The 27,344-nt window shown below is 50.4% G+C and overlaps 2 protein-coding genes across 2 annotated transcripts; both read right to left on the bottom strand.

Annotated features, from left to right (window-relative positions):
• Positions 1-6,254: 6,254 nt before the first annotated feature.
• LOC121868906 (repetitive proline-rich cell wall protein 1-like) lies at positions 6,255-12,421 on the bottom strand. Its single transcript, XM_042369924.1, has 2 exons — positions 12,341-12,421; positions 6,255-6,848 (listed from the first exon to the last, which is right to left on the bottom strand). The coding sequence occupies exons 1-2, from the start codon at positions 12,419-12,421 to the stop codon at positions 6,255-6,257; spliced, it is 675 nt and encodes a 224-aa protein (XP_042225858.1).
• Positions 12,422-19,582: 7,161 nt separating this feature from the next.
• On the bottom strand, positions 19,583-21,413 carry LOC121868905 (LIM domain-containing protein A-like). Its single transcript, XM_042369922.1, has 3 exons — positions 21,298-21,413; positions 20,391-20,726; positions 19,583-20,282 (listed from the first exon to the last, which is right to left on the bottom strand). Exons 1-3 carry the CDS (start codon positions 21,411-21,413, stop codon positions 19,583-19,585), a joined length of 1,152 nt encoding a protein of 383 aa, XP_042225856.1.
• Between the last annotated feature and the right edge of the window lie 5,931 nt (positions 21,414-27,344).

Genomic DNA, 27,344 nt, shown 5'->3' with positions numbered 1-27,344 from the left:
GAGAGGGGCGAGGTAGGGGTGAGAGGGGGAGGTAGGGGTGTGTGAGGGGCGAGGTAGGGGTGGAGAGGGGCGAGGTAGGGGTGAGAGGGCGAGGTAGGAGTGGAGAGGGCGAGGTAGAGTGAGGGGGTAAGGTAAGGAAAGGTAACATCAAAGCCTAGAGCCAGAGTATACCATCTTACACTCCCCCGGGACAACCACCGGCCGCCCACCTGTCCAATTAACCACTTTAAATCCCCCATTTGATATAGGTGCAGAGGTCTTAGATACACCTGAGCCCCTCCCCCCCATGACCCACGTACTTAAAATAGTCATTCCTTATTGAGAAAGAAAACAGTAAGGTAAGCAGGAGGAACTGGATACTCCACCTCCTCCGCACAGTTAAAATCATCTCCAGGGTTGAAGGGTGGAGTGAGAGCGGCTGAGGTAACCACTCTTGTTTTGGTTTGATCATTTGATTTGTATTTTTGTTTTTTTTGTTTGGCAGCGTAATGGAGGAATGATAACTGGTTTAAGTTAGGCGAGATGTGAATGTATGTGGCATGATCACTACCACCACTAGTACTACCATCACCATCACTACTACCACCACTACTACCACCACTACTACTACTACCATCACCACCACCACTACTACTACTACCACCATCACCACTACCACTACCACCACCAACACCACTACCACTATCAGTACCACTATTACTACCCTCACCACCACTACTATCACCACAACAGACGTAGCTCACATCAAATGGGATTAGATTTTTTTAGATTGCCCCGGAGGGGGCTAGTTTATTGGGCACCCTCTTACATCCTGTGCAAGGTGAAGCGCAGAAGCGTTTACAGCGCCCATCTGGGAAGCATGCGGAGTTCATGCTTATGGGCGTTCGTCAGGTCATCGGCCAGGAAGGTGTTCTCGCCTCCACAAATAAACACAGAAACGCTCCATCAACTTCCATCCTGTTATCGATAAGCTAGAGTATATCACCCCCCGCACAACACACTCCAGGCGGGCTGTATCAAGGCTCAGTACCCCGCACAACACACACTCAGGCGGGCTGTATCAAGGCTCAGTACCCCCGCAAAACACACTCAGGCGGGCTGTATCAAGGCTCAGTACCCCCCCCCCGCACAACACACTCAGGCGGGCTGTATCAAGGCTCTGCACTCCCGCACACAACACACTCAGGCGGGCTATCAAGGCTCAGTAACCCCCGCACAACACACCCAGGCGGGCTGTATCAAGGCTCAGTACCCCCCCGCACAACACACACTCAGGCGGGCTGTATCAAGGCTCAGTAGTCTGTCTGTTACACTTGAGGAATTTCTCTCATAAACCTGATCTAGAGATAATTTAAATACAGTTTCCGTAATGAGGAGATGACTGACTCTTTTCTTGTATTCTCGGTACAGATGTTGACTGTACCTGTGTAGGGGAAGAGTGACCTGCCAGGACATGGTGTGAGGTAACTATACTGTGCTCACATCTCTCGTACTGTTCAGTGTACATACAGTACAAATCATGAATCACACACACACACACACACACACACACACACACACACACACACACACACACACACACACACACACACACACACACTGACTAATGAATCAGGCAGGTAAGCCAGACCATTGTTAATATTCCACGCAGAGGTGTAGTGAAAGGAAGGAGGTGGTTGGAAAAACGAGTGGAGGGGAAGAGGTGGAAGTGGGCAGAGGGAGTGGAAGAATGGGTGGAGGGGGTGGATGTGGGCAGAGGGGGTGGATGTGAGTAGAAGTGGGTGAAGTAGTGGAAAGGAAAAGAGAGGGAATGTATATGTGGGAGGAGTGGGGAGTGGGGGAAGGAAGAGGTCATGGTGGTGACCTTGTGGGTGGAAAAAACAAAAAGAACAGCGAAAGCTCATCAATGGTGAAGAGTAGAGGGAGGGACTGTTGTGTAAGTAGGGAGACTACTCCCTCTTCAACGTCTGCTTTACCGCTACCACCATCACCACCACTACTATCACCACAACCACCATCACTACCACCATCACCCAAACTACCACCACTACCATCATTACTATCACTTATTACCACCACCGCTACTACCACCATCACCACTATTGCAGCCACCACTGCTACCACCATCGCAACCACTACTCCCACAACCTCCTCAACTACCACAACCTTCACCACCACTACCACAACCACTTTTTAATGGAGGAGATATCGTAGTTACGGTTAACAAATTTATTGACAAAGCTTGGAGTACAGTTTGCCTATTCTGAGTAATTCAGTCAGGTCTTGACACTGAGGGTAGTATCACTGTTCACTGCCACGCAGGACAGAGGTTCATACACAAAGAAATAGATCATATTTATTGGAGGTAAAATAAGGGAGGAGGCAGAAGCATGGGCGGGTAAGAGGTGGGCGGCCTTGCACACCACACTGAGGGGCAGCTCGAGTCTATTACCTGAGACAATAGTGAGTGTGAGGAGAGGCCCTGGCCCTACTTCACCTCTAGTGACCCTGACTCACCCCCTGTACCTACTTCACCTATCGTGACCCTGACTCACCCCTGGCCCCTTCACCTCTCCTGACCTGACTCACCTCTCCTGACCATGATTCACCTCCTCTGACTCTACTTCACCTCTCCTGACCCTGACTCACCCCTGACCCAACTTCACCTCTCCTGACCCTGGCTCACCCTGACTCACCCTCTGACCCTGACTCACCCTCCTGACCCTACAGTCACTTGCAATGTACAGCCCTGGTTACTGCACAAAAGAGAGTTGTACAGACAATGACCTACTTGAAAAAAACAGATCACAAAAACGAAAAATTTGCTAAATTGAAAATTTTAAAATTCGGAGATATTAACATCTACTGCTGTGCCGTCTTTGTTTACAAATCTATCAATCACTTGCTTGACAATAATTATTTCCAGTTCCGGAATAATCACAGATACAACTTAAGGCACCCAGAGCTACTAAGACCACCCCCATGCGCTCCTCTCAGCCCAAGACCTCCATAAAATATCACGGTGTGAAGGTGTGGAACAACTTACCCCAACCATCCCAGCAAAGACTACGCTCCCTTCCTTTAAATCATCTAAAAAATATCTATTGTCTAAATATTAATATTTCTTGCAACACCTACTATATTAAAGTACCTGCTTTTATTGTACCATCAAAACCGTTTTATCGGAAATTATCAAGAAAATAGATAAAAAATTACTATTGCAATAAACATATTTGCCAACTAGACAGCTCTGTCTTCTTGTTCAACCTTAATACTGTACAACCCATGTTGTACTGCTTCCCAATTATATTTGTGTTTTTCAATTCCACTGTAATTATGTATATACTTATAAAAAATAATAATAAATAAATAAAATTAATAAATATTGAAGTGATAACCGTGGTAACATTCTGAGATGTTCTTATTACCTCCATGCTATTGTACTGTTCCAGATGTTACTAAATATTAAACAATACTTCCTTGAGATAAATGTATAGTATATATCAAGTGCCTAAAAGAGAGCTCAGGTTAGTTGCATTCTGTGCAAGGTGAAGCGCCAACACGTTCATGATTGGTTGTGTCTTTGACTTGTGATTAAGTTCGCACGTGCCTGAAGGACCATAGATTGTGTCGGCAAGTTACATACAGTGCCAGAAGGATGTGTGTGGAGGAAATTCCCGTTACAGTGTGGCAGGTCCCTAACAATGTCAAGTGTCAGGCCAGTCTCTATGAAGAGGGGTATTTGGTCGGGGAGGACGAGGTGGTGGAGACGGCTGGCGACCTGTAGGAAGAGGTGTGATGGCAGCCATGGGAGGCTCACGGACACCTGTGGCCCAGGCGCAGTTTAGTGTACACAACCTGTTGAGTCAAGGGCAGGGTGTGGAGGGCAGGGTGTGGTGGCAGGGTGTGGGGGTGGTAGCGTTGAGGTCGTGGGTACGGGTGACGAGGAAATCACTGTTTTATGATGGTGAGTGTGAGGTGAACACGAGCGGTACTCAGCGTCAACACCCACAAACTCTGTCTCTACCTACACTCAACTTTAACTACGTCTACTAACCTAACCCCACAGGTAGAAATAAGCTGGGTTCTAAACTTCACGATACAAATGACTTGTTACACACACACACACAATGTATGTATGTATGTATGTATGGGTATGTATGTATGTATGTATGTACTGTATATGTATGATCAATCTACTTACCTGCCGTGCACCCGTAACAGTGGTCACATGTGCGGCTGTGTTATCAACTTACCTGTAACACAAGAGAAAACATCATTAATTTAACGCTTCTACGACACACTCAACCAGTTACCACACCACACACACACACACACACACACACACACACACACACACACACACACAACTGCATAAACAACATATTAGTAATTATTGTCTCCAGTTTCTGGATCAATTCTCACAGCCTAAGGTAAATGTGAGGCAACCTAGTGTAGTTACTGTGTGTGGGTAAGTGAGTGGGCGTGCGGGTAAGTGGGTGGGCGTGTGGGCGTGTGGGTAAATGGGTTAGCGTGTGGATAAGTAGTAAATGGGTGGGCGTGTGGGTAAATGGGTGGGCGTGGGTAAATGGGTGGGCGTGTGGGTAAATGGTGGGCGTGTGGGTAATGGGTGGGCGTGTGGGTAAGTGTGGGGTAGTGGGTGGGCGTGTGGGTAAATGGGTGGGCGTGTGGGTAAATGGGTGGGCGTGTGGGTAAGTGGGTGGGCGTGTGGGTAAGTGGGTGGTATCTCTAGCCAGATAAAAGAAAAGACACATTAAATCACCACAAAGTAAGACAAGTCAAAATTTTTTTCTCTGAATCTGGAGGTTTACTGCCACCCCCCCACCCCCCACGAGGGTCCTCAGGGGTTGACAAACGTAAGAGCTTAATATAGTTAGTAGTTAATCTTATTGTCTGATAGTATACCAGTCAGTATTTAGATTGACCAACTACTACACCAGTCAGTATTTAGATTGACCAACTACTACACCAGTCAGTATTTAGATTGACCAACTACTACACCAGTCAGTATTTAGACTGACCAACTACTACACCAGTCAGTATTTAGACTGACCAACTACTACACCAGTCAGTATTTAGACTGACCAACTACTACACCAGTCAGTATTTAGACTGACCAACTACTACACCAGTCAGTATTTAGACTGGCCAATTACTACACCAGTCACTAATTACACTGGACAACTACAGGGCAGCTGCTTCAGAGTCAACACTCATAAATATAACTGTAATAATGTCAAGACGTAAGTTACTATATTTAACACAGGAGTTACGTCAGTTTCCAGTAACATCATAATACACTGAACTGAAACACATTCTGAGAAAAACAGTAGTGTGTATGTGTGTGTGATCCCTTTCTTGACCTTCTCTGGTTAAGGTAGAGTCTCTGTGTAGTGGATGGTATATGTGTTCAATAGCGTCAGTCAATCAATCAGTCAGTCAGTCAGTCAGTCATTCTCCAGGGGATATGTTGTTACGTCTACAGTTACGATCGTATTAAACGTGGGAACCTTTAAGAATGTGACCTTGAGAATGATTTACGTTTAGGAAATATTCACGCAGTTAACTCTCCCAAGATGGCGGCTACACTACGCTATGACTCTACTGTACCAAGTGTTGTTCTCTTTTCCGTAGCTGAAGGTAAACTGATCTTAATGACACACACACACACACACACACACACACACACACACACACACACACACACACCACACACATACACACACACACCACACACACACACACACACACACACAGATCTCTTAAGTTACAACAGTTGTATTGCGTTTCACTTGGTAACCGATCTGGTAAACACAGGTGTACTGGTGACGTCACGGGAGTACTGGTGACGTCACGGGTGTACTGGTGACGTCACGGGTGTACTGGTGACGTCACGGGAGTACTGATGAACGTCACGGGTTTGGTATCAAAGTATCAAGTGTGGTAGTGAACCATTAAGTGTGGTAGTGAAGTATTAAGTGTGGTAGTGAAGTACTAAGTGTGGTAGTGAAGTATTAAGTGTGGTAGTGAAGTATTAAGTGTGGTAGTGAACCATTAAGTGTGGTAGTGTGTGGTAGTCGCCCCCTAACCTGGATAACGCTATCAGTTTCCGGCCACAAGTGTCTGAGTCTGTCTGTTGTAACCATGGATTATGTCTTCATGTCCCCGACCAACTCTCATGCCCACGACCCACTCTCATGCCCACGACCCATGTTCATGCCCCCGACCTACTCTCATGCCCCCGACCCTGAGCCCTGAGGCGTGCGGTGGCGTGGCTTGGGTCGGGGGTGTATGGTGTAAGTGGGCGCAATGCAGATGGACGTGATGTGGGTGGGCGTGCTGTAGGTGGGCGTGATGTAGGTGGGCGGGATGTGGGTGGGCGGGATGTAGGTGGGCGGGATGTGGGTGGGCGGGATGTAGGTGGGCGGGATGTAGGTGGGCGTGATGTAGGTGGGCGGGATGTAGGTGGGCGCAATGCAGATGGACGTGATGTAGGTGGGCGTGCTGTAGGTGGGCGTGATGTAGGTGGGCGGGATAGGTGGGCGGGATGTAGGTGGGCGTGCTGTAGGTGGGCGGGATGTAGGTGGGCGGGATGTAGGTGGGCGTGATGTAGGTGGGCGTGCTGTGGGTGGGCGTGCTGGCAGGTGGGCGGGATGAGTGGGCGTGATGTAGGTGGGCGTGATGTAGGTGGGCGTGATGTAGGTGGGCGGGATGTAGGTGGGCGGGATGTAGGTGGGCGTGATGTAGGTGGGAGGGATTGGGCGTGATGTAGTATGAGCGGGATGTAGGTGGGCGTGATGTAGTATGAGCTCTCCAGGTTGTAATAACTATTCAGGTCGGGAAAGTGTACAACCTTCACCTTGACTCATTAATAACTATCACCATCACGCTTGTTGTATGGGTGGTAGTTGTGGTGATGGTTGTTGTAGGGGTGGTAGTTGTGGTGATGGTTGTTGTGAAATTGGTAGTTATGGTGGTTTTTGTAGGGCGGTAGTTGTGGTGATGGTTGTTGTAGGGTGGTGGTAGTTGTGGTGATGGTTGTTGTAGGATTGGTAGTTGTGGTGATGGTTGTTGTAGGGGTGGTGGTTGTGGTGATGGTTGTTGTAGGGGTGGTGGTTGTGGTGATGGTTGTTGTAGGGGTGGTGGTTGTGGTGATGGTTGTTGTAGGGGTGGTAGTTGTGGTGATGGTTGTTGTAGGGGTGGTAGTTGTGGTGATGGTTGTTGTAGGGGTGGTAGTTGTGGTGATGGTTGTTGTAGGGTGGTAGTTGTGGTGATGGTTGTTGCAGGGGTGGTAGTTGTGGTGATGGTTGTTGTGGGGTGGTAGTTGTGGTGATGGTTGTTGTAGGGGTGGTAGTTGTGGTAGTTGTGGTGATGGTTGTTGTAGGGGTGGTAGTTGGTGATGGTTGTTGTAGGGGTGGTAGTTGTGGTGATGGTTGTTGTAGGGGTGGTAGTTGTGGTGATGGTTTTTGTGGGGTGGTAGTTGTGGTGATGGTTGTTGTAGGGTGGTAGTTGTGGTGATGGTTGTTGTAGGGGTGGTAGTTGTGGTGCTCGAGGTACATCTACCTCTACATCGGGCCACCTGAGCTACTGTCTGTGTGTAAGGTAATGACAGGTGAGAGGCTTTACGTAAAGTGACGACCTTGCCCTCCCACCTCTCACCCTCCTTCCCCCACCCCTTCCTCACCCCCCGTATCACCTCTTACCTCCCTCCTCCCCTGTCACCACCCTCACCCCTCGCATCACCCCTCATTTCTCTTATCATCCCTCACACAAACGAAAAATTTGCTAAATTGAAATTTTTAAGATTCGAAGATATTAACACCTACTGCTGTGCCACTTTGTTTACAAATCTATCAATCACTTGCTTGACAATAATTATTTCCAGTTCCGGCATAATCACAGATACAACTTAAGGCACCAAGAGCTACTAAGACCACCCCCCATGCGCTCCTCTCAGTCCCAGACCTCCATAAAATATCACGGTGTGAAGGTGTGGAACAACTTACCCCCACCCATCCTAGCAAAGACTACGCTCCCTTCCTTTAAATCATCACTTAAAAAATATCTATTGTCTAAGTATTAATATTTCTTGCAACACCTACTATATTAAAGTACCTGCTTTAATTGTACCATCAAAGCCGTTTATCGGAAATTATCACGTCAATAGATAAGTAATTATCATTGCAATAAACATATTTGCCAACTAAACATAATCCTGACAGCTCTGTCCTCTTGTTCAACCTTATTACTGTACAACCCAGGTTGTACTGCTCTATTATACTTATGTTTTCTAATTCCACTGTAATTTATGAATATATAACTAAAAAAAAATAAATAAAATTAATAAATACTGAGAGTGATAACCGTGGCAACATTCTGATATGTTCTTATTACCACCGCTATTGTAGTATTCCAGATGATACTAACTGTTACATAATACTTCTTGAGATAAATGTATAGTATATATCAGGTGCCTAAAAGAGACCTCAGGCTCTCCAACTGAGCTCAGCCATGTTAATATTGTTATTATTATCCACTCGTATCTGGCTAAATAAACTGTTTCAATTCAAATTCAATTCTTCATATCACCTCCCTCACCCCCCGCATCACCTCGCGTCACCCCCACATCACCCTCGTCACCCCCGCATCACCTCGCGTCACCCCGCATCACCCCGCGTCACCCCTCGCGTCACCCCCGCATCACCCTCGCGTCACCCCCTGCATCACCCCTCGCGTCACCCCCGCATCACCCCTCGCGTCACCCCGCATCACCCCCGCATCACCCCTCGCGTCACCCCCCGCATCACCCTCCGCGTCACCCCTCACGTCACCCCTGCATCACCCCTCGCGTCACCCCCGCATCACCCCCGCGTCACCCCGCATCACCCCCCGTCACCCCTCGCGTCACCCCGCATCACCCCCGCATCACCCCTCGCGTCACCCCCCTGCATCACCCCTCGCATCACCCCTCGCGTCACCCCCCGCATCACCCCTCGCGTCACCCCCGCATCACCCCGCATCACCCGCATCACCCCTCGCGTCACCCCCGCATCACCCCTCGCGCACCCCCGCATCACCCCTCGCGTCACCCTAACGCCAGCCCCACATCACCCCCGCGTCACCCCCAGCATCACCCACCGCATCACCCCTGCGTCCTCACCGCATCACCCCGCGTCACCCCGCATCACCCCTCGCGTCACCCCCTCACCCCTCGCTCACCCCCCATCACCCCTCCGTCACCCCCATCACCCCTCATCACCCCGCATCACCCTCGCGTCACCACCGCATCACCTCGCGTCATCCCTCGTCACCCCCGCATCACCCCTCGCGTCACCCCCGCCCACCCGCATCACCCCGCATCACCCCTCGCGTCACCCCCATCCCCTCGCGTCACCCCTCGCGTCACCCCCCCATCACCCCGCATCACCCCTCGCGTCACCTCGCGTCACCCCCGCATCACCCTCGCGTCACCCCCGCATCACCCCTCGCGTCACCCCACCCCTCGCGTCACCCCCCGCATCACCCCTCGCGTCACCCCCGCATCACCCCTCGCGTCACCCCCGCATCACCCTCGCGTCACCTGCATCACCCCTCGTCACCCCGCATCACCCCTCGCGTCACCCCCCATCACTCTCACCCCATCACACCCCTCCGTCACCCCCCGCATCACCCCTCGCGTCAACCCCCATCCCCCCATCACCCCTCGCGTCACCCCTCGCGTCACCCCCCCATCACCCCTCGCGTCACCCTCACCCCAATTATTAAAGTACTTGTTAGAGTAATAATGATAAGGACTCCTTTCCTCAACCGTCTCTCAGTCAGTGTATGATACGTTACAGATGTTTTAAGGTTAGGTTAGGTTAGGTTAGGTTAGGTTAGGTTAAGGTTAGGTTAGAGGATTAGGTTAGTTAGGTTAAGTTAGGTAGTGAAGACGGTTGGGTATGAAGGAGGGTCTCTTATGGTGTCTGGTGAGGGGATATATGGGGAGGAGGGTCACGAGGTATCTTGAGGGGCATCCTGACCCACAATGGATGGGTGTCACTGCCCAGGTTTGTGGATGCAACAAATATTTGCCCTGTAACTAGGACAGGGGGCAATGATGGGGCAGGGGAGGGTAAGAGGAACGGGCAATGGCAGGGAGTAGGGCAATGGCAGGAGGGGCAATAACAGGGGGGGCGGGGCAATGGGGGAGGGGGCAATGGCAGGGGTGAGGTGCACAGGGAGAATGGACAATGGCATGAGGGGGAGGTAGATAGGGGAGATGTGGGGGGTTAAGCAAACAAGGGAGAAGTGTGAGAAAATGAGAGGGGGTGGAAAGAGAATACTAAGGGAGGGAGGTGGGGAGAGTGAGGGAGGGAGAATGAGGGGGAGGGGGAACCATTTATCTACACGGACAAACAGACTGGTCAGACGTGTGTCACATTGATGTTCAAGGTACAGTGCCAGGCTGACGGTGTGCAGTGCCAGGCTGACGGTGTACAGTGCCAGGCTGACGGTGTACAGTGCCAGGCTGACGGTGTACAGTGCCAGGCTGACGGTGTACAGTGCCAGGCTGACGGTGTACAGTGCCAGGCTGACGACCAACTATATTATGGACGGTGAGTCAAGTACTGTGTGAAGAGATGTTGAGTGTGTGGTGGTGGTGGGGCAGTCCCTCCCTCCCTCCCTCCTTTCCTCCCTCCCTCCCCTCCCCTCCCCCTCCCCTCCGTCCCTCCCTCCCTCCCCCCTCCTTCCTCCTCCCTCCTCCGTCCCTCCCTCCGTCCTCCCTCCTCCCTCCGTCCTCCCTCCCTCCCTCCCTCCACGCGTGCCTCGCTCTCTCTCACACACACAGTGAGTCAGTCGGGTTACAAGAACAGTAAGTTAAGAGGAAATTGTGACAATGTTGGGCCACACTGGTAATGTCATCACCCACCACTCACTACCACCAATCACCATTTCACCACCACAAACAGCAACAAAAACAATAACAACATCACCAATCACCACCACCAATCACCATCATCACCATCTCAGCAGTACAATCTCTTCTCACTATTCTATTTATTCGTCTCATCATTAGCCAAATAAGTTCTTTAATTACATCAAAATTAATAACTAAACATGCTGAAAAAAAAAAATGGCACCAAATTTGCAGAGACGTGAGTAGAAAAAGTTGTTTGAGATACGAATTGAGGTTAGCAGTGAACATGACCTTAAGTTACGCCGAGACTCGATTATTAACGAGATAGTGTGTGTGTGTGTGTGTGTGTGTGTGTGTGTGTGTGTGTGTGTGTGCGTGTGTGTGTGTGTGTGTGTGTCGAACCCTCGCGTGACTATAGTATTTATCTCTTCATATATTACACGGACATAATCACCTCCCTTCACTTTATGCGTAACAACAATATTCCCTTCACCACCGTCACATATCCCACTCGTCACAACGCCTTATATAATCTGTCACAGTAACGACCTCTACACAACAACCATAACACGTAACACATCATAACAACAACACGTCACACCTCGCCATAACACGTCGAGTACCAGCAAAACGTCACAACACACGTCATTACACACGTCACTGCAACGTCACAACACACGTCATTACACACGTCACTGAGACCCAGGAGTTAGTTATCACACAAGAGAGAAGGAGGGAGGCGCCACTGTCCACCACAATTTGCCACATTCTATATCACAAGTCGAGTCAATTAGCTACAGATGGTGATAGTAGTGGTGTGTAGTGGTAGTAGTGGTGTGTAGTGGTAGTAATGGTGTGTAGTGGTAGTAATGGTGTGTAGTGGTAGTAATGGTGTGTAGTGGTAGTGTGTGGTGGTGGTGGTGAAGGAATGTAAGGGTGGTGAGAGAGGTGGTGGTGGTGTTGTGATAGTGACGTCACATTCCTGGTTCATTGGAGGGTAGCCCACTTAACTAACACCTGTCTGGGAGTCTTAAAAACATACATACATACATACATACATACATACACACCACACACTCCCACACCCACCCACACACTCCCACACCCACCCACCTACCCATCCAAACACACCCACACAGTAGTACAGATACAGGTAAAGATACGCTAGTCTATGTATCAAGACACAACAGGTGCCGCGACAGACAGACAGACAGACAGACAGCCTTACACGGGTTGATGATGTGTACAGCGGCCTGTCTACATACAGGTGTCCAGGTGGCTACAGAGGTGTGTTTACCATAATGACAAGTGTCCAGGTGGTTACAGAGATGTGTTTACCATAATGACAGGTGTCAGGTGGTTACAGAGATGTGTTTACCATAATGACAGGTGTCCAGGTGGTTACAGGAATGTGTTTACCATAATGACAGGTGTCCAGGTGGTTACAGAGATATGTTTACCATAATGACAGGTGTCGGTGGTTACAAGTGTGTTTACCATAATGACAGGTGTCCAGGTGGTTTACAGAGATGTGTTTACCATAATGACAGGTGTCCAGGTGGTTACAAGAGATGTGTTTTACCATAATGACAGGTGTCAGGTGAGTTACAGAGGTGTGTTTATCATAATGACAGGTGTCCAGGTGGTTACAGAGGTGTGTTTACCAAATGACCGGTGCCAGGTGGTTACAAGATGTATTTTACCATAATGACCGGTGTCAGGTGGTTGAAGGTGTGTTTACCATAATGACAGGTGTCAGGTGGATTACAGAGGTGTGGTTTACCATAATGACAGGTGTCCAGGTGGTTACAGAGGTGTGTTTACCACAATGACAGGTGCTCAGATGGCTACAGTTGTGTACAAAAGAGCTTCCCACTAACACATAATTACGAATGTTGATTTTCACAGGTGCTGCGACGACTCTCAGAGTGTAGAGGGTATATAGGTGGCCCAATAGTAGAAGGACACGGGAGGCTCAGAATGGCGGCAGACACACCCTCTCTCTCTCTCTCTCTCTCTCTCTCTCTCTCTCTCTCTCTCTCCTCCTCTCTCTCTCTCTTGTATAGTTACAGGAAATTACCATAAGAGGTTTGAGGACGACCGCCTCAAGGTCGAGGTCTACAGCTACCGTCCACTTAACTCCTCTATACCCGGAACTTCCAGTCTGATCCCGCTCAAGGATGGTTCACCTTGAGGCAGCTGAACCTTAGTGATGGTTCACACTAGAGGAGCAGCTGAACCTTGATTGATGGTTACACTTGAGGGGCAGCTGAACTATGAGTGATGGTTGACACTTGAAGGGCAGAACCTTGAGTGATGGATTGACGCCCGAAGAAAGCTGAACGATTGATGGTTGACACTTGAGGACGCTGAACCTTGAGTGATGGTTGACACTTGAGGGCAGCAGCTAGACAGCAGTGATGGTTCACACTTGAGGGGCAGCTGAACCTTGATTGATGGTTCACGCAGGGCAGCTGAACCTTGTTGATGGTTCACACTTGACGTCAACAGGTCCAGTATTGAAAGGTAAGTGAGCAATATTGTCAACACGACCGAGGCAGTTCCCCTCTCTCTCTATCGCTCTCTCCTCTATGCTAATACACCACTCTCATTTCCCCACCCGTTTTAACGCAGGAGAGAAGAAGAGAAGAGAGAGAAGAGAAAAGTCATATGCATCTCATAACTTGACATAAAGAGATGCTCAGTTTAAACCAACACCAACACCACACTCACTTCTGATGCTTCACTGTGTTGTATCACCACCTCACACACCACCATCACCACCCCACACTATCACCACCCCACACACACTCCATCGCCACACACACACACACTCTATCGCCACACACACACACACTATCGCCACACACACACACACACACACACACACACAATCACACCCACACACACACCATCACCCCACACACTATCACCACCCCACACACTATCATCACCCACACACACACCACACACAATCACCACACACACACACACACACATATCACCACCCCACACACACTATCACACACACACACATATCACCACACACACACACACTTATCACCACCCACACACACTATCACCACCCACACACACACTATCACACCCACACATATCACCACCCACACACACACACTTATCACCACCCACACACATCACCACCCACACACACTATCACCACCCACCCACACACACTATCACCACCCACACACACTATCACCACACACACATATCACCACACACACCTATCACCACACACACTATCACCACCCCACACACACCCCTATCACCACCCACACACACTATCACCACACACACACATATCACACACACACACTATCACCACACACACACACACACTATCACCACCCCACACATCACCACACACACATCACCACCCACACACTATCACCACACACACACCTATCACCACCCACACACACTACACCCACAATATCACCCACACACACACTATCACCACACACACATATCACCACCCCACACACACTATCACCACACACACACACTATCACCACCCACACACACACTATCACCACCCACACACTATCACCACCCACACACATCACACACACACATATCACCACACACATCACCACACACACTATCACCACCCACACACTATCACCACCCACACACACACTATCACCACACACACACACACCACACACACATCACCACCCACACACACTACACCACACACACACCACCCACACGCTATCACCACACACACACACACACACTTATCACACACACACTATCACCACCCACACACTATCACCACCCACACTATCACCACCCACACACACACACACCCACACTATCACCACCACACACACTATCCACCCACACACATATCACCACCCACACACACACACCTACACTATCACCACCCACACACTATCACCACCCACACACTATCACCACCCACACAATCACCACCCACACACACACACACACACCCACACACACACACACTATCAGTATACACTCACACACACAAACACACTATCACTTTACACACAATCATAGCTCCCATCACACACTATCACCACACACACTATCACCAGCCACCCACACACACACACACACACACACACACACACACACACACACACACACACACACACACAGTATCTTGATGAAGCAAGTGTGTCACATAATGGTCCCTGTTGTCATAAACACAGGCAACAGGTATCCACTGTCACAACCAAGGCGTCGGATTGGCTGTATCAATAACCAATGAGAGTCGAGGAGACGCACTCATAATAAACATGGTGCACCAGAGCGAACAATAATAATATGGGTAAAACTGACCTGGCAGGCGCACACACACACACACACACACACACACACACACACACACACACACACACACAACTTTCCTTCCCTAGCCTCAACACCTGATAATGTTAAAAAGCAGCGCGACCTGATTGACACCACTTAGTGTTTCAGTATGGTGAAGGACGTGGGCGTATTGATATTGTGTATGAAAGAATGATATTGTGTGTGTGTGTGTGTATTGATATTGGGAGGTGTGTGTGTGTGTTGGTGTGTGTGTGTGTGTGTGTGTGTGTGTGTGTGTGTGTGTGTGTGTGTGTGTGTGTGTGTGTGTGTGTGTGGTGTGTGTGTGTGTGTGTGTGTGGGAAGGTGTGTGTGTGTGTGAGTGTGTGTGTGTGTGTGTGTGTGTGGTGTGTTATAATGTGTGTGTGTGGTCTGGAATTTCCGCTAGGAGGGGATGTATATATTCTGGAAAGGAATTTACTCTCTCTCTCTCTCTCTCTCTCTCTCTCTCCTCTCTCTCTCTCTCTCTCTCTCTCTCTCTCTCTCTGTGTATGTTTTAAACCACAGTTCGAATAATGGCAGGTACAGAAGCAGGTACAGATACAAATACAGGTACAAGATAGAGATACAAGTAAAAGTGCAAATATATAAGTGATAACAGTACACACACACACACACACACACACACACACACACACACACTAAAGTCACTCTGGAGTGGATCAACTTATTTAGAAAAAAAAATAATAAGAATTTGCATGATAGAATATTACTTCAAATGATGTTGTTGTATCATTAGCTAAGAGGTGTGTGTTGATAATACGTGTTGGGGGCTGGTGAAAATGATTGATATGCTAATGAGGTGTTTGAATTTGCATATTTTTGAGTCTAGACGTGTTGAAGATGGTGTTGAGATACACTAATCATAAAGATATTTGTGTGTGAACAATAACTGATGCATTGGTGACTAACTTATAGTGGTAAAGTGTTTAATTTTACACACACACACACACACACACACACACACTAATAACCTTTATACGCAAACATCACAGTGCATTGAACACACAAAATCCACATATACAAAAGTGGAAAAACACAGTTACCCTGTCAAACACAGTTACCCTGTCAAACACAGTTACCCTGAGAAACAGTTACCCTGTCAAACACAGTTACAGCAGAAACACAGTTACCCTGTCAAACAGTTACCCTGACAAACACAGTTACCCAGAGAAACACAGTTACCCTGTCAAACAGTTACCCTGACAAACACAGTTGCAGAGAAACACAGTTACCCTGACGAACACAAATTCGGGTTAACTTTGTGTTTGACGAAACTTTGTGTTTATCAGCGTACTGATACAGGTAGCAGGTACCAGTACTGATACCTGTACCTGTGCAGTACTGATACAGGTACAGGAACTGAGCACAGGTACTAGTACTGATACAGGTACATGTACTGATGCTGATACAGGTACTAGTGCTGATACGGGTACTGATGCTGATACGGGTACATGTGCTGATGCTGATGGGTACTAGTGCTGATGCGGGTGCTGATGCGGTGCTGATGCGATGCAGGTGCATGTGCTGATGCTGATGCAGTGCTAGTGCTGATGCTGATGCAGGTGCCTAGTGCTGATGCTGATACGGGTACTGGTACTGATGCAGGTGCTGATGCTGATGCAGGTACATGTGCTGATGCTGATACGGGTACATGTACTGATGCTGAAAGCGGTGCTAGTGCTGATGCGGTTGCGATACGGGTGCTGATACGGGTACATGTGCTGATGCTGATACGGGTACTAGTGCTGATGCTGATGCAGGTGCTGGTGCTGATGCAGAGTGCTGATGCTGATGCGGGTACGTGTGCTGATGCTGATGCAGGTGCTGGTGCTGATGCGGGTGCTGATCCAGGTACTGATACTGATGCAGGTACATGTGCTGATGCTGATACAGGTACTGGTACTGATGCTGATGCAGGTGCTGGTGCTGATGCGAGGCACTGATGCTGATGCAGGTGCATGTGCTGATGCTGATGCAGGTGCTAGTGCTGATGCGGGTGCTGATGCGGGTGCTGATGCTGATGCGGGTGCATGTGCTGATGCTGATGCAGGTGCTGGTGCTGATGCTGATGCAGGTACTAGTGCTGATGCGGTACTGATGCTGATGCAGGTGCATGTGCTGATGCTGATGCAGTGACTAGTGCTGATACAGGTGCTGATACGGGTGCTGATGCTGATGCAGGTACATGTGCTGATGCTGACTGGGTACTAGTGCTGATGCTGATACAGGTGCTAGTGCTGATGGGGGTACTGATGCTGATGCAGGTGCATGTGCTGATGCTGATGCAGGTGCGTAGTGCTGATGCAGGTACTGATGCAGGTGCTGATCACGGGTGCTGATGCTGATTGCTGGTGCTGATGCAGGTGCTGATGCAGGTGCTGATGCTGATGCAGGTACGATTGCTGATGCTGATGCAGGTACGTAATGCTGATGCTGATGCGGGTACTGATGCTGATGCTGCAGGTGCTGATGCAGGTACTGATGCGCAGTACGGGTACATGTGCTGATGCTGATGCGGGTGCGTATTGCTGATGCTGATCTGGGTACTAGTGCTGATACGGGTGCTGATGCAGGTGCTGATGCAGATGCATGTGCTGATGCTGATACGGGTGCTGGTACTGATGCTGATGGGTACTGGTGCTGATGCAGGTGCTGATGCTGATGCGGTGCATGTGCTGATGCTGATGCAGGTGCTAGTGCTGATGCGGGTGCTGATGCGGAGTGCTGATGCTGATGCAGGTGCATGTGCTGATGCTGATGCGGGTACTGGTGCTGATGCTGATGCAGGTGCTAGTGCTGATGCAGGTGCTGATGCTGATGCAGGTACGTGCGCGTGCTGATGCAGGTGCTGATGCTGATGCTGGTGCTGATACGGGTGCTGATGCTGATGGTGCATGTGCTGATGCTGATGGTGCTGATGCTGATGCTGATGCGGATGCTGGGTGCTGATGCGGTACTGATGCTGATGCGGGTGCATGTGCTGATGCTGATGCGGGTGCTGGCGCTGATGCAGGTGCTGATGCTGGTGCTGATGCTGATGCGGGTGCATGTGCTGATGCTGATGCGGATGCTGATGCTGATGCTGATGCGATTGCTGGTGCTGATGCAGGCACTGATGCTGATCTGGGTGCGTGGCTGATGCTGATGCAGGTGCTGGTGCTGATGGGTGCTGATGCGGGTGCTGATGCTGATGCACGGATGCATGCTGATGCTGATGCGGGTACTGGTGCTGATGCTGATGCGGATGCTAGTGCTGATGCGGATGCTGATGCTGATGCAGGTGCATGTGCTGATGCTGATGCGGTGCATGTGCTGATGCAGGTGCTGATGCGGTGCTGATGCTGGTGCTGATGCTGATGCGGGTGCTGATGCAGGTGCTGATGCTGATGCAGGTGCATGTGCTGATGCTGATGCTGGTGCATGTGCTGATGCTGACTGGAGTGCTGGTGCTGATGCAGGTGCTGATGCCGGATGCTGATGCTGATGCGGTGCATGTGCTGATGCTGATACTGGTGCATGTGCTGATGCCTGATCTGGATACTGGTGCTGATGCAGATGCTGATACGGATCTGATGCGGATGCATGTGCTGATGCTGACGGTGCTAGTACTGATGCTGATCTGATGCTGGTGCTGATACGGATGCTGATGCTGATGCAGGTGCATGTGCTGATGCTGATGCGGGTACTGGTGCTGATGCGGGTGCTGATGCGGGTGCTGATGATGCTGATACGGGTGCATGTGCGATGCTGATCTGGATGCTAGTGCGATGCTGATGCAGATTGCTGATGCTGATGCGGATGCTGATGCTGATGCGGGTACGTGTGCTGATGCTGATGCGATGCTGGTGCTGATGCGGGTGCTGATGCGGGTGCTGATGCTGAGAGTGCGATGCATGTGCTGATGCTGATGCAGGTGCTAGTGCTGATGCGATGCGGTGCTGATGCTGATGCGATGCTGATGCTGATGCGGTGCATGTGCTGATGCTGATGCGATTGCATGTGCTGATGCGAATGCTGATGCGAATTGCTGATGCAGGTGCTGATGCTGATGCAGGTGCTAGTGCTGATGCAGATGCGTACGGGTGCTGATGCTGATGCAGGTACATGTGCTGATGCTGATGCGTGGTGCATGTGCTGATGCTGATGCGGGTGATGCATGTGCTGATGCTGATGCAGGTGCTGAGTGCTGATGCAGATGCTGATGCAGGTGCTGATGCTGATGCAGATTGCATGTGCGATGCTGATACAGGTACATGCTGATGCTGTGCTGGTACATGTGCTGATGCTGACTGGGTACTAGTGCTGATGCAGGTGCTGATGCTGATGCAGGTGCATGTACTGGTACTGATGCAGGTGCTGGTGCTGATGCTGATGCAGGTGCTGATGTGCTGATGCAGGTACTGATGCAGGTGCTGATGCTGATGCAGGTATGTACTGATGCTGATGCGGGTACATGTGCTGATGCTGTTCTGGTGCTAGTGCGGTACTGGGTACTGATGCATGTCTGATGCAGGTGCTGATGCGGGTGCTGATGCTGATGCAGGTACGGGTGCATGTGCTGATGCTGACGGGTGCATGTGCTGATACGGGTGCTGATACGGGTGCTGATGCTGATGCAGGTACGGGTGCATGTGCTGATGCAGGTGCATGTGCTGATGCTGATGCAGGTGCTGGTGCTGATGCAGGTGCTGATGCTGATGCGGTGCATGTGCTGATGCTGATGCAGGTGCTGGTACGGGTGCTAGTGCTGATGCGAACCTGATGCAGGTGCGTGTGCTGATGCTGATGCGGTGCATGTGCTGGAGTGCTGATGCAGGTGCTGGTACGGTGCTGGTGCTGATGCATGTGCTGATGCGGGTGCTGGCGCGATGCTGATGCAGGTGCGTCCCGGTGCTGATGCGTTTGAGGTGCTGATGGGTGCTGATGCTGATGCAGGTGCATGTGCTGATGCTGATGCGGGTCTAGTGCTGATGCAGGTGCTGATGCGGTGCTGATGCTGATGCAGGTGCATGTGCTGATGCTGGTCTGGTGCATGTGCTGATGCTGATGCAGGTGCTAGTGCGGGTGCTGGTATGATGCATGTGCTGATGCAGGTGCGTGATGCTGATGCGGTGCTGATGCAGGTGCTGATGCTGATGCGGGTGCGGGTGCATGTGCTGATGCTGATCGGGTGCATGTGCTGATGCAGGTGCTGATGCAGGTGCTGATGCTGATGCAGGTGCGGGTGCTGATGCTGATGCGGTGCTGGTGCTGGTCTGCAGATTGCTGATGCGGGTGCTGAGCTGGTCTGATGCATGTGCTGATGCTGATGCACGGGTGCTGGTACGGGTGCCTGGTGCTGATGCATGTGCTGATGCGGGTGCCATGTGCTGATGCTGATACAGGTGCTAGTGCTGATGCTGATGCGGGTGCATGTGCTGATGCAGGTGCTGATGCTACGGTACATGTGCTGATGCAGGTGCTGATGCTGATGCAGGTACAGGTGCATGTGCTGATGCTGATACGGGTGCTGGTGCTGATGCTGATGCAGATGCTGGTGCTGATGCAGGTGCGCTGATGCAGGTGCGGGTGCTGATGCAGGTACTGATGCTGATGCAGGTACGAATTGCATGTGCTGATGCTGATGGGTACATGTGCTGATGCAGGTGCGGATGCTGATGCGGTGCATGTGCTGATGCAGTGCTGATGCTGATGCAGGTGCAGGTGCATGTGCTGATGCTGATGCGGGTGCTAGTGCTGATGCAGGTGCATGTGCTGATGCAGGTGCGGTGCGCCGATGCAGATGCTGATGCTGATGCAGGTACGGGTGCATGTCGTCTGATGCAGGTACGTGTGCTGATGCAGGTGCATGTGCTGATGCAGGTACGGGTGCTGATGCTGATGCCAGTGCTGATGCTGATGCAGGTACATGTGCTGAGTGCAGGTGCTGATGCTGATGCGGTGCGGTGCGTATGCTGATACTGATACGGGTGCATGTGCTGATGCAGGTGCATGTGCTGATGCGGGTACATGTGCTGATGCTGATACGTGCATGTGCTGATGCAGGTGCTGATGCTGATGCAGGTGCATGTGCTGATGCTGATGCGGGTACGTGTGCTGATGCGGGTGCTTGCTGATGCGGGTGCATGTGCTGATGCAGATGCTGATCGGGTACGGTGCATGTGCTGATGCTGATGCAGGGTGCATGTGCTGATGCAGGTATGTGCTGATGCAGGTGCAGGTGCTGATGCATGTGCTGATGCTGATGCGGGTGCATGTGCTGATGCAGGTCTGGTACATGTGCTGATACGGTCTGTGCTGATGCAGTAGTGCTGATGCTGATGCGGTACGGGTACATGTGCGATGCTGATACGGTACGTGTCTGACTGTGCTGATACGTGCATGTGCTGATGCAGGTCGATGTGCTGATGCTGACTCTGGTGCGGGTGCATGTGCTGATGCTGATACAGGTGCATGCGCTGATGCAGCATGTGCTGATGCGGGTGCGGGTGCTGATGCTGATACGGTGCTAGTGCTGATGCGGGTGCATGTGCTGATGCAGTGCATGTGCTGATGCTGATGCGGTACTGGTGCTGATGCAGATGCATGTGCTGATGCAGGTGCATGTGCTGATGCTGGCTCAGGTGCATGCTGATGCTGGTACAGGTGCATGTGCTGATGCAGGTACGGGTGCTGATGCAGGTGCTGATGCTGATGCAGGTACAGGTGCTGATGCTGCTGATGCTGGTGCGGGTACGTACTGCTGTGCTGATCAGTGCGTGTGCTGATGCAGATGCTGTGCTGATGCAGGTACATGTGCTGATGCTGATGCGTGCATGTGCTGGTGTGATGCTGATGCAGGTGCATGTGCTGATGCTGATACAGGTGCATGTGCTGATGCAGGTGCATGTGCTGATGCGGGTGCATGTGCTGATGCTGATACGGGTGCATGTGCTGATGCAGGTGCTGATGCAGGTGCGGTGCATGTGCTGATGCTGATGCAGGTGCGTGTGCTGATACTGCGTTGCGGGTCGTCTGATGCGGCTGATGCTGATGCAGGTGCAGTGCATGTGCTGATGGAGTACGGGTACGTGTGCTGATGCTGATGCAGGTGCATGTGCTGATGCGGTGCATGTGCTGATGCGGTACGGGTGCTGATGCGGGTGCTGATGCTGATGCAGGTGCAGGTGCATGTGCTGATGCAGGTGCATGTGCTGATGCAGGTGCATGTACTGATGCTGATGCAGGTACGGGTGCATGTGCTGATCGGTGCATGTGCTGATGCTGATGCGGGTCGGGTCATGGCGATGCAACATGCTGATGCAGGTGCATGTGCTGATGCTGATCTGGTACATGTGCTGATGCGGGTGCAGATGCTGATGCAGGGCATGTACTGATGCTGAGCTGGGTGCATGTGCTGATGCAGGTGCTGATGCTGATGCAGGTGCGTGTGCTGGTGCTGATGCGGGTGCATGTGCTGATGCAGGTGCATGTGCTGATGCTGGTGCAGGTGCACATGCGGTGCGATGCTGATGCAGGTGCATGTGCTGATGCAGGTGCATGTGCTGATGCAGGTGCTGATGCTGATGCAGGTGCATGTGCTGATGCAGGGTGCATGTGCTGATGCGGTGCATGTGCTGATGCTGGTCTGGGTGCATGTGCTGATGCAGGTGCATGTGCTGATGTGTCTGGTGCATGTGCTGATGCAGGTGCATGTGCTGATGCAGGCACGTGTGCTGATGCTGATGCAGGTGCATGTGCTGGTCACGGTCATGTGCTGATGCGGGTGCATGTGCTGATGCTGGTCTGGGTACATGTGCTGATGCAGGTACATGTGCTGATGCTGATACGGGTGCATGTGCTGATGCGGGTACATGTGCTGATGCTGATACAGGTACATGTGCGATGCAGGTGCATGCTGATACAGGTGCGATACTGGTACAGGTGCTGATACAGGTGTGCTGGTACAATTGAAGATACAGGTGAAGGTGTTGATGCAAGTGCAGGTATTGAATTCAGGCACAGGTACAGTGTGCAGGTACAGAACACAGGTACAGTGTGCAGGTGCAGACCACAGGTGCAGGGTGCAGGCACTGACACAAGTGCAGGCGCAAGTGGGCAGGTACAGGCGCAGGTGCAGGTACATGTACATGGTACAGGGTGCATGGTACGGTACATGTACGCATGGTGCAGGGGTACAGGTACAGATACAGGTACATGGTACAGGGGTACATGGGTACAGACACAGTGCATGGTACAGGTACATGGTACAAGGTACAGACATGTACAGGTACAGGTACAGAATTACCATGGTACAGGCTGAGCGCATGTACATGGTACAGGTACATGTGCAGGTACAGTACATGGTACATGGTACAGAATACAGGTACAGGTACACAGGTACAGGTACATGTACATGGTACAGGGTACAGGTACAGGGTACAGACACAGGTACAGACACAGGGTACAGGATACAGGTTCAGGGGCAGGCACTGGTACAAACATACTCCAAGATTCTTACGTTAGGTTGTGGCGTCACAGGTGAAGTGTTGTCTATCTCACTTAAGATGCCACACAATACTGACCAAGATGGCGTCAACACAACACAAAGACTGTAACACCACAACTGTGTTATGACTGCCGGTCCCACACTGACAGGCTGACTGGTTACTGGTTCACGATCATGTCAACAAATTCTGCTCGGGTCGCCCTATTGCCGGGTTGAGTTACCGACATTATCGTCTCGTTAACTAATTCACTATATAAACTAGATGTTATTTAAATCTAAGTTTACTTTTAATGACAATAATTATACTTATTTACTTCAGGAACTCTGTACTGTAATAAAATTAATTTACTTATAATAACTCTATATTATACATATTTACTTTAAGGAATGATGAAATTAAATACGTTACTTAAAACAACTCTAATATCACATATACCGACATAAACTAACTCTTATAAGGCGAAGGTAAAGTGTAAATAGCTGGCTGGTAAACCATTTTAGGCTCGGTCAGGGGCTCGACTGTCACGCTCGGTGAAGGGCGCCGAGAATTACGCTCAGTAAGGGCCCCCACCTACCCCCATCACCCCCACCCCAGACTTAGGCTCAGTGAGGGGCCCACCTTATCTGCCAAACAAACCCTCGTCTGCCTATCTTCTCTGCGTCAAAATCACCTCCATCACCTTAGCGAGGACCCCTCTATAGGTCGGCCTCACACCTCTCTCTACAGGTCGGCCTCACCTCCCTCTACAGATCGGCCTCACACCTCCCTCTATAGGTCGGCCTCACACCCCAACCCCCCCCACCCCACCCGGCCTCACACCCCCCTCTATAGGTCGGCCTCACACCTCCTCTACAGGTCGGCCTCACACCTCCCTCTGGGTCGGCCTCACACCTCCCTCTACAGGTCGGCCTCCACACCTCCTCTACAGGTCGGCCTCCACACCCCCCTCCCCCTCCTCTGAGGTCGGCCTCACACCTTCTCAATTATAGCTCTTATAATAAACCCAGAATTATAGCGCGCGCACACACACGCACACACACACACCACACACACACACACACACACACACACACACACACACACACACACACTGTTCCTTTAAGCAAATTTGCATACTTGGTCACGCCGCCCCAACCCACGAAACACACTGGTCTTAATATACATATTAGTTCTCCTCGAGGTTCATATAATCTGACACTTGAGTCCTTTTGTTGAGTCCCACTTGACGCCCTGCAACACGGGGATGCCTGTGCTATGTTCATCACGCCGTGCAAGATGCAACACCAGCAGTCGTATGTCAGTGTTTGTAATAACGAGGGTCACTCACTGTTGGGGACGCGTGTAAACATTGCGAACACCTACACTGTCAGGGTGTATTCTGGGTGTAAATACTTGTGCAAGAATGTGGGTTAAGGTGTATCTTGGGAGTGTAAGTAATGCGTAGACGTATGGGTGTAGGTGTTACGGTATATTCTGGGTATAACTAGTTGTATACAAATGCAGGTTAAGGTATATTATGGGGTGTAAGTTAGTTGATATGGAGAAGTTTATAGTAGGTCATGTGTAGAAGAGTGTGTGTGTCAAGGCCTACCAGTAACAGTATACCTATGGGTGTAAACAGTGTGTAGAAGTGTGTACTAAAAGTTAAGTGTAGACCTTTGAGTGTAGGTAATACTTAGAAGAGTGTATTAAGACCCTTGGGTGTATTTTTGCTGGTGTAGTGAATGTGCAGAAGTGACAGCTGATGTCTTTAAGTGTATTATGGGGTGTAGGGAAGTGTGTAAGTGACAGGTGAGGTATTTAAGTGTATTCCGGGGTGTAGGGAAGTGTATACGTGACAGCTGAGATCTTTAAGTGTGTCCTGTGAGTGTTGGGAAGCGTAGAAATAACAGCTGAGGACTTTTAAGTGTATTCTGGAGTGTAGGAAAGTGTAGAAATGACAGCTGAAGACTTTATGTGTATCTTGAGGGTGTAGACAGTATTTAAAACAGAATACTGCACCCCTGAAGTGTACATCAGGGTGTAGGGGGTGTAGAGAATTGAGAACCGCAGGTCTTGAAGTACAGTATATCCTTGGGCGTAGGCATCACGCAGGGGAAAACAGTGTTAAAGAGTGTACCCGGTGTATGCAGGGTGTAGAAGTGAGACCGGTGCCACTGTAGTGTACTCCGGAGTGTACACAATGTGTAGACGTGAGAAATAATATCTTAGGTATACCAGAGAGTGTAGCAGTGAGAAGTTGAGGTGTTGTAAAGGTCACCTGTAAGGAGAGTGTATCCTGGAATGTACCCCAGAGTGTAGAGCGTGTAGAACAACAATAACTGCGTCCCTAAAGTGTGGGTGTGGTGGGTGTAGGAGGGGTGTAGAAGAGAGAACAGAGGTCTTAGGTGTATCCTAGAGTTTATGAGAAGTGTAGCAATGTAAAACACGATGACACAATACATTCAGGGATATAGAGAGTGTATTTTCACAGTAACTGAATCCACATCATTACCTGCTGGGTGTAGGAAAGGAGTGAGGTTTTAGGTGTATCTTAAAGTGTAGGGAATTCTTGCCACTTCGAATACGACGACACAATACACTCGGGTTTATAAAAGGTGTATTTTCACAGTATATGGTCCCACAAAGTACACAAGATTGGTGTAACGGGTGTACACAAGACAGACGCAGGGGCCTTACCGTGATGGTGGTGATGGTGGTGGCGGTGTGAGAGGTGGTGAGGCACAGAGGTGTGTTTGTGTGTGTGTCCGCGGCCACAGCCTGCCAGACTGAGAGTGGTGTGTGTCCTCACCTACACCCTCCTGCTGCTGCTTGCTCTCCCTCCCTGCCCCGCCCACCTCCTTCTCCACCACCATCATCCTGCTGCCACCTCCACCTTGTTCACCCCACCTCCACCTTCTTCATTATTCCTCCACATTGTTCACTCCTTCACCTTGTTCACTCCACCATCCACCTTTCACTCCTTCTCCACTTTATTCACTCCACCTCCACCTTGTTCACTCCTCCTCCACCTTGTTCACCCTCTCCACCCTGTTCACCTTACTCCATCCAACTTGTTCACTCCACCTCCAACTTGTTCCACCTTTTCTCCACCTTGTTCACTCCACCTCCACCTTGTTAACTCCACCTCCACCTTTTTTTTCTCCACCTTGTTCACTCCACCTCCACCTTGTTAACTCCACCTCCACCTTCTTTCTCCACCTTGTTCACTCCACCTCCACCTTGTTAACTCCACCTCCACCTTTCTCTCCACCTTGTTCATTCCACTTTCACCGTGTTAACTCGACCTACACCTTGTTCACTCCTCCACCCTGTTCACTCCACCTACACCTTGTTCACTCCACCTACTTCTTGTTCACTCCTCCACCCTGTTCACTCCACCTCTACAGTAAACTGGATTACTCCTCCTCCACCTGGTTCACGTCTCCATCTTGTTCACCTCTCCTGCTCCACACTCCTCCACCTTGTTCACTCCTCCTTGTTCATTCCTCCTCCTCCATCTTGATCACTCCTCCTTGTTCATTCCTCCTCCTCCACCTTGATCACTCCACCCTGTTCATTCCACCTCC

This window comes from Homarus americanus, unplaced genomic scaffold (genome assembly GCF_018991925.1).
Source record: "Homarus americanus isolate GMGI-L3 unplaced genomic scaffold, GMGI_Hamer_2.0 scaffold50773, whole genome shotgun sequence".
Lineage (NCBI taxonomy): Eukaryota > Metazoa > Arthropoda > Malacostraca > Decapoda > Nephropidae > Homarus > Homarus americanus.
The sequence above is the reverse complement of the archived record's forward strand: the minus strand, read 5'-3'. Positions and strand labels throughout refer to the sequence as shown.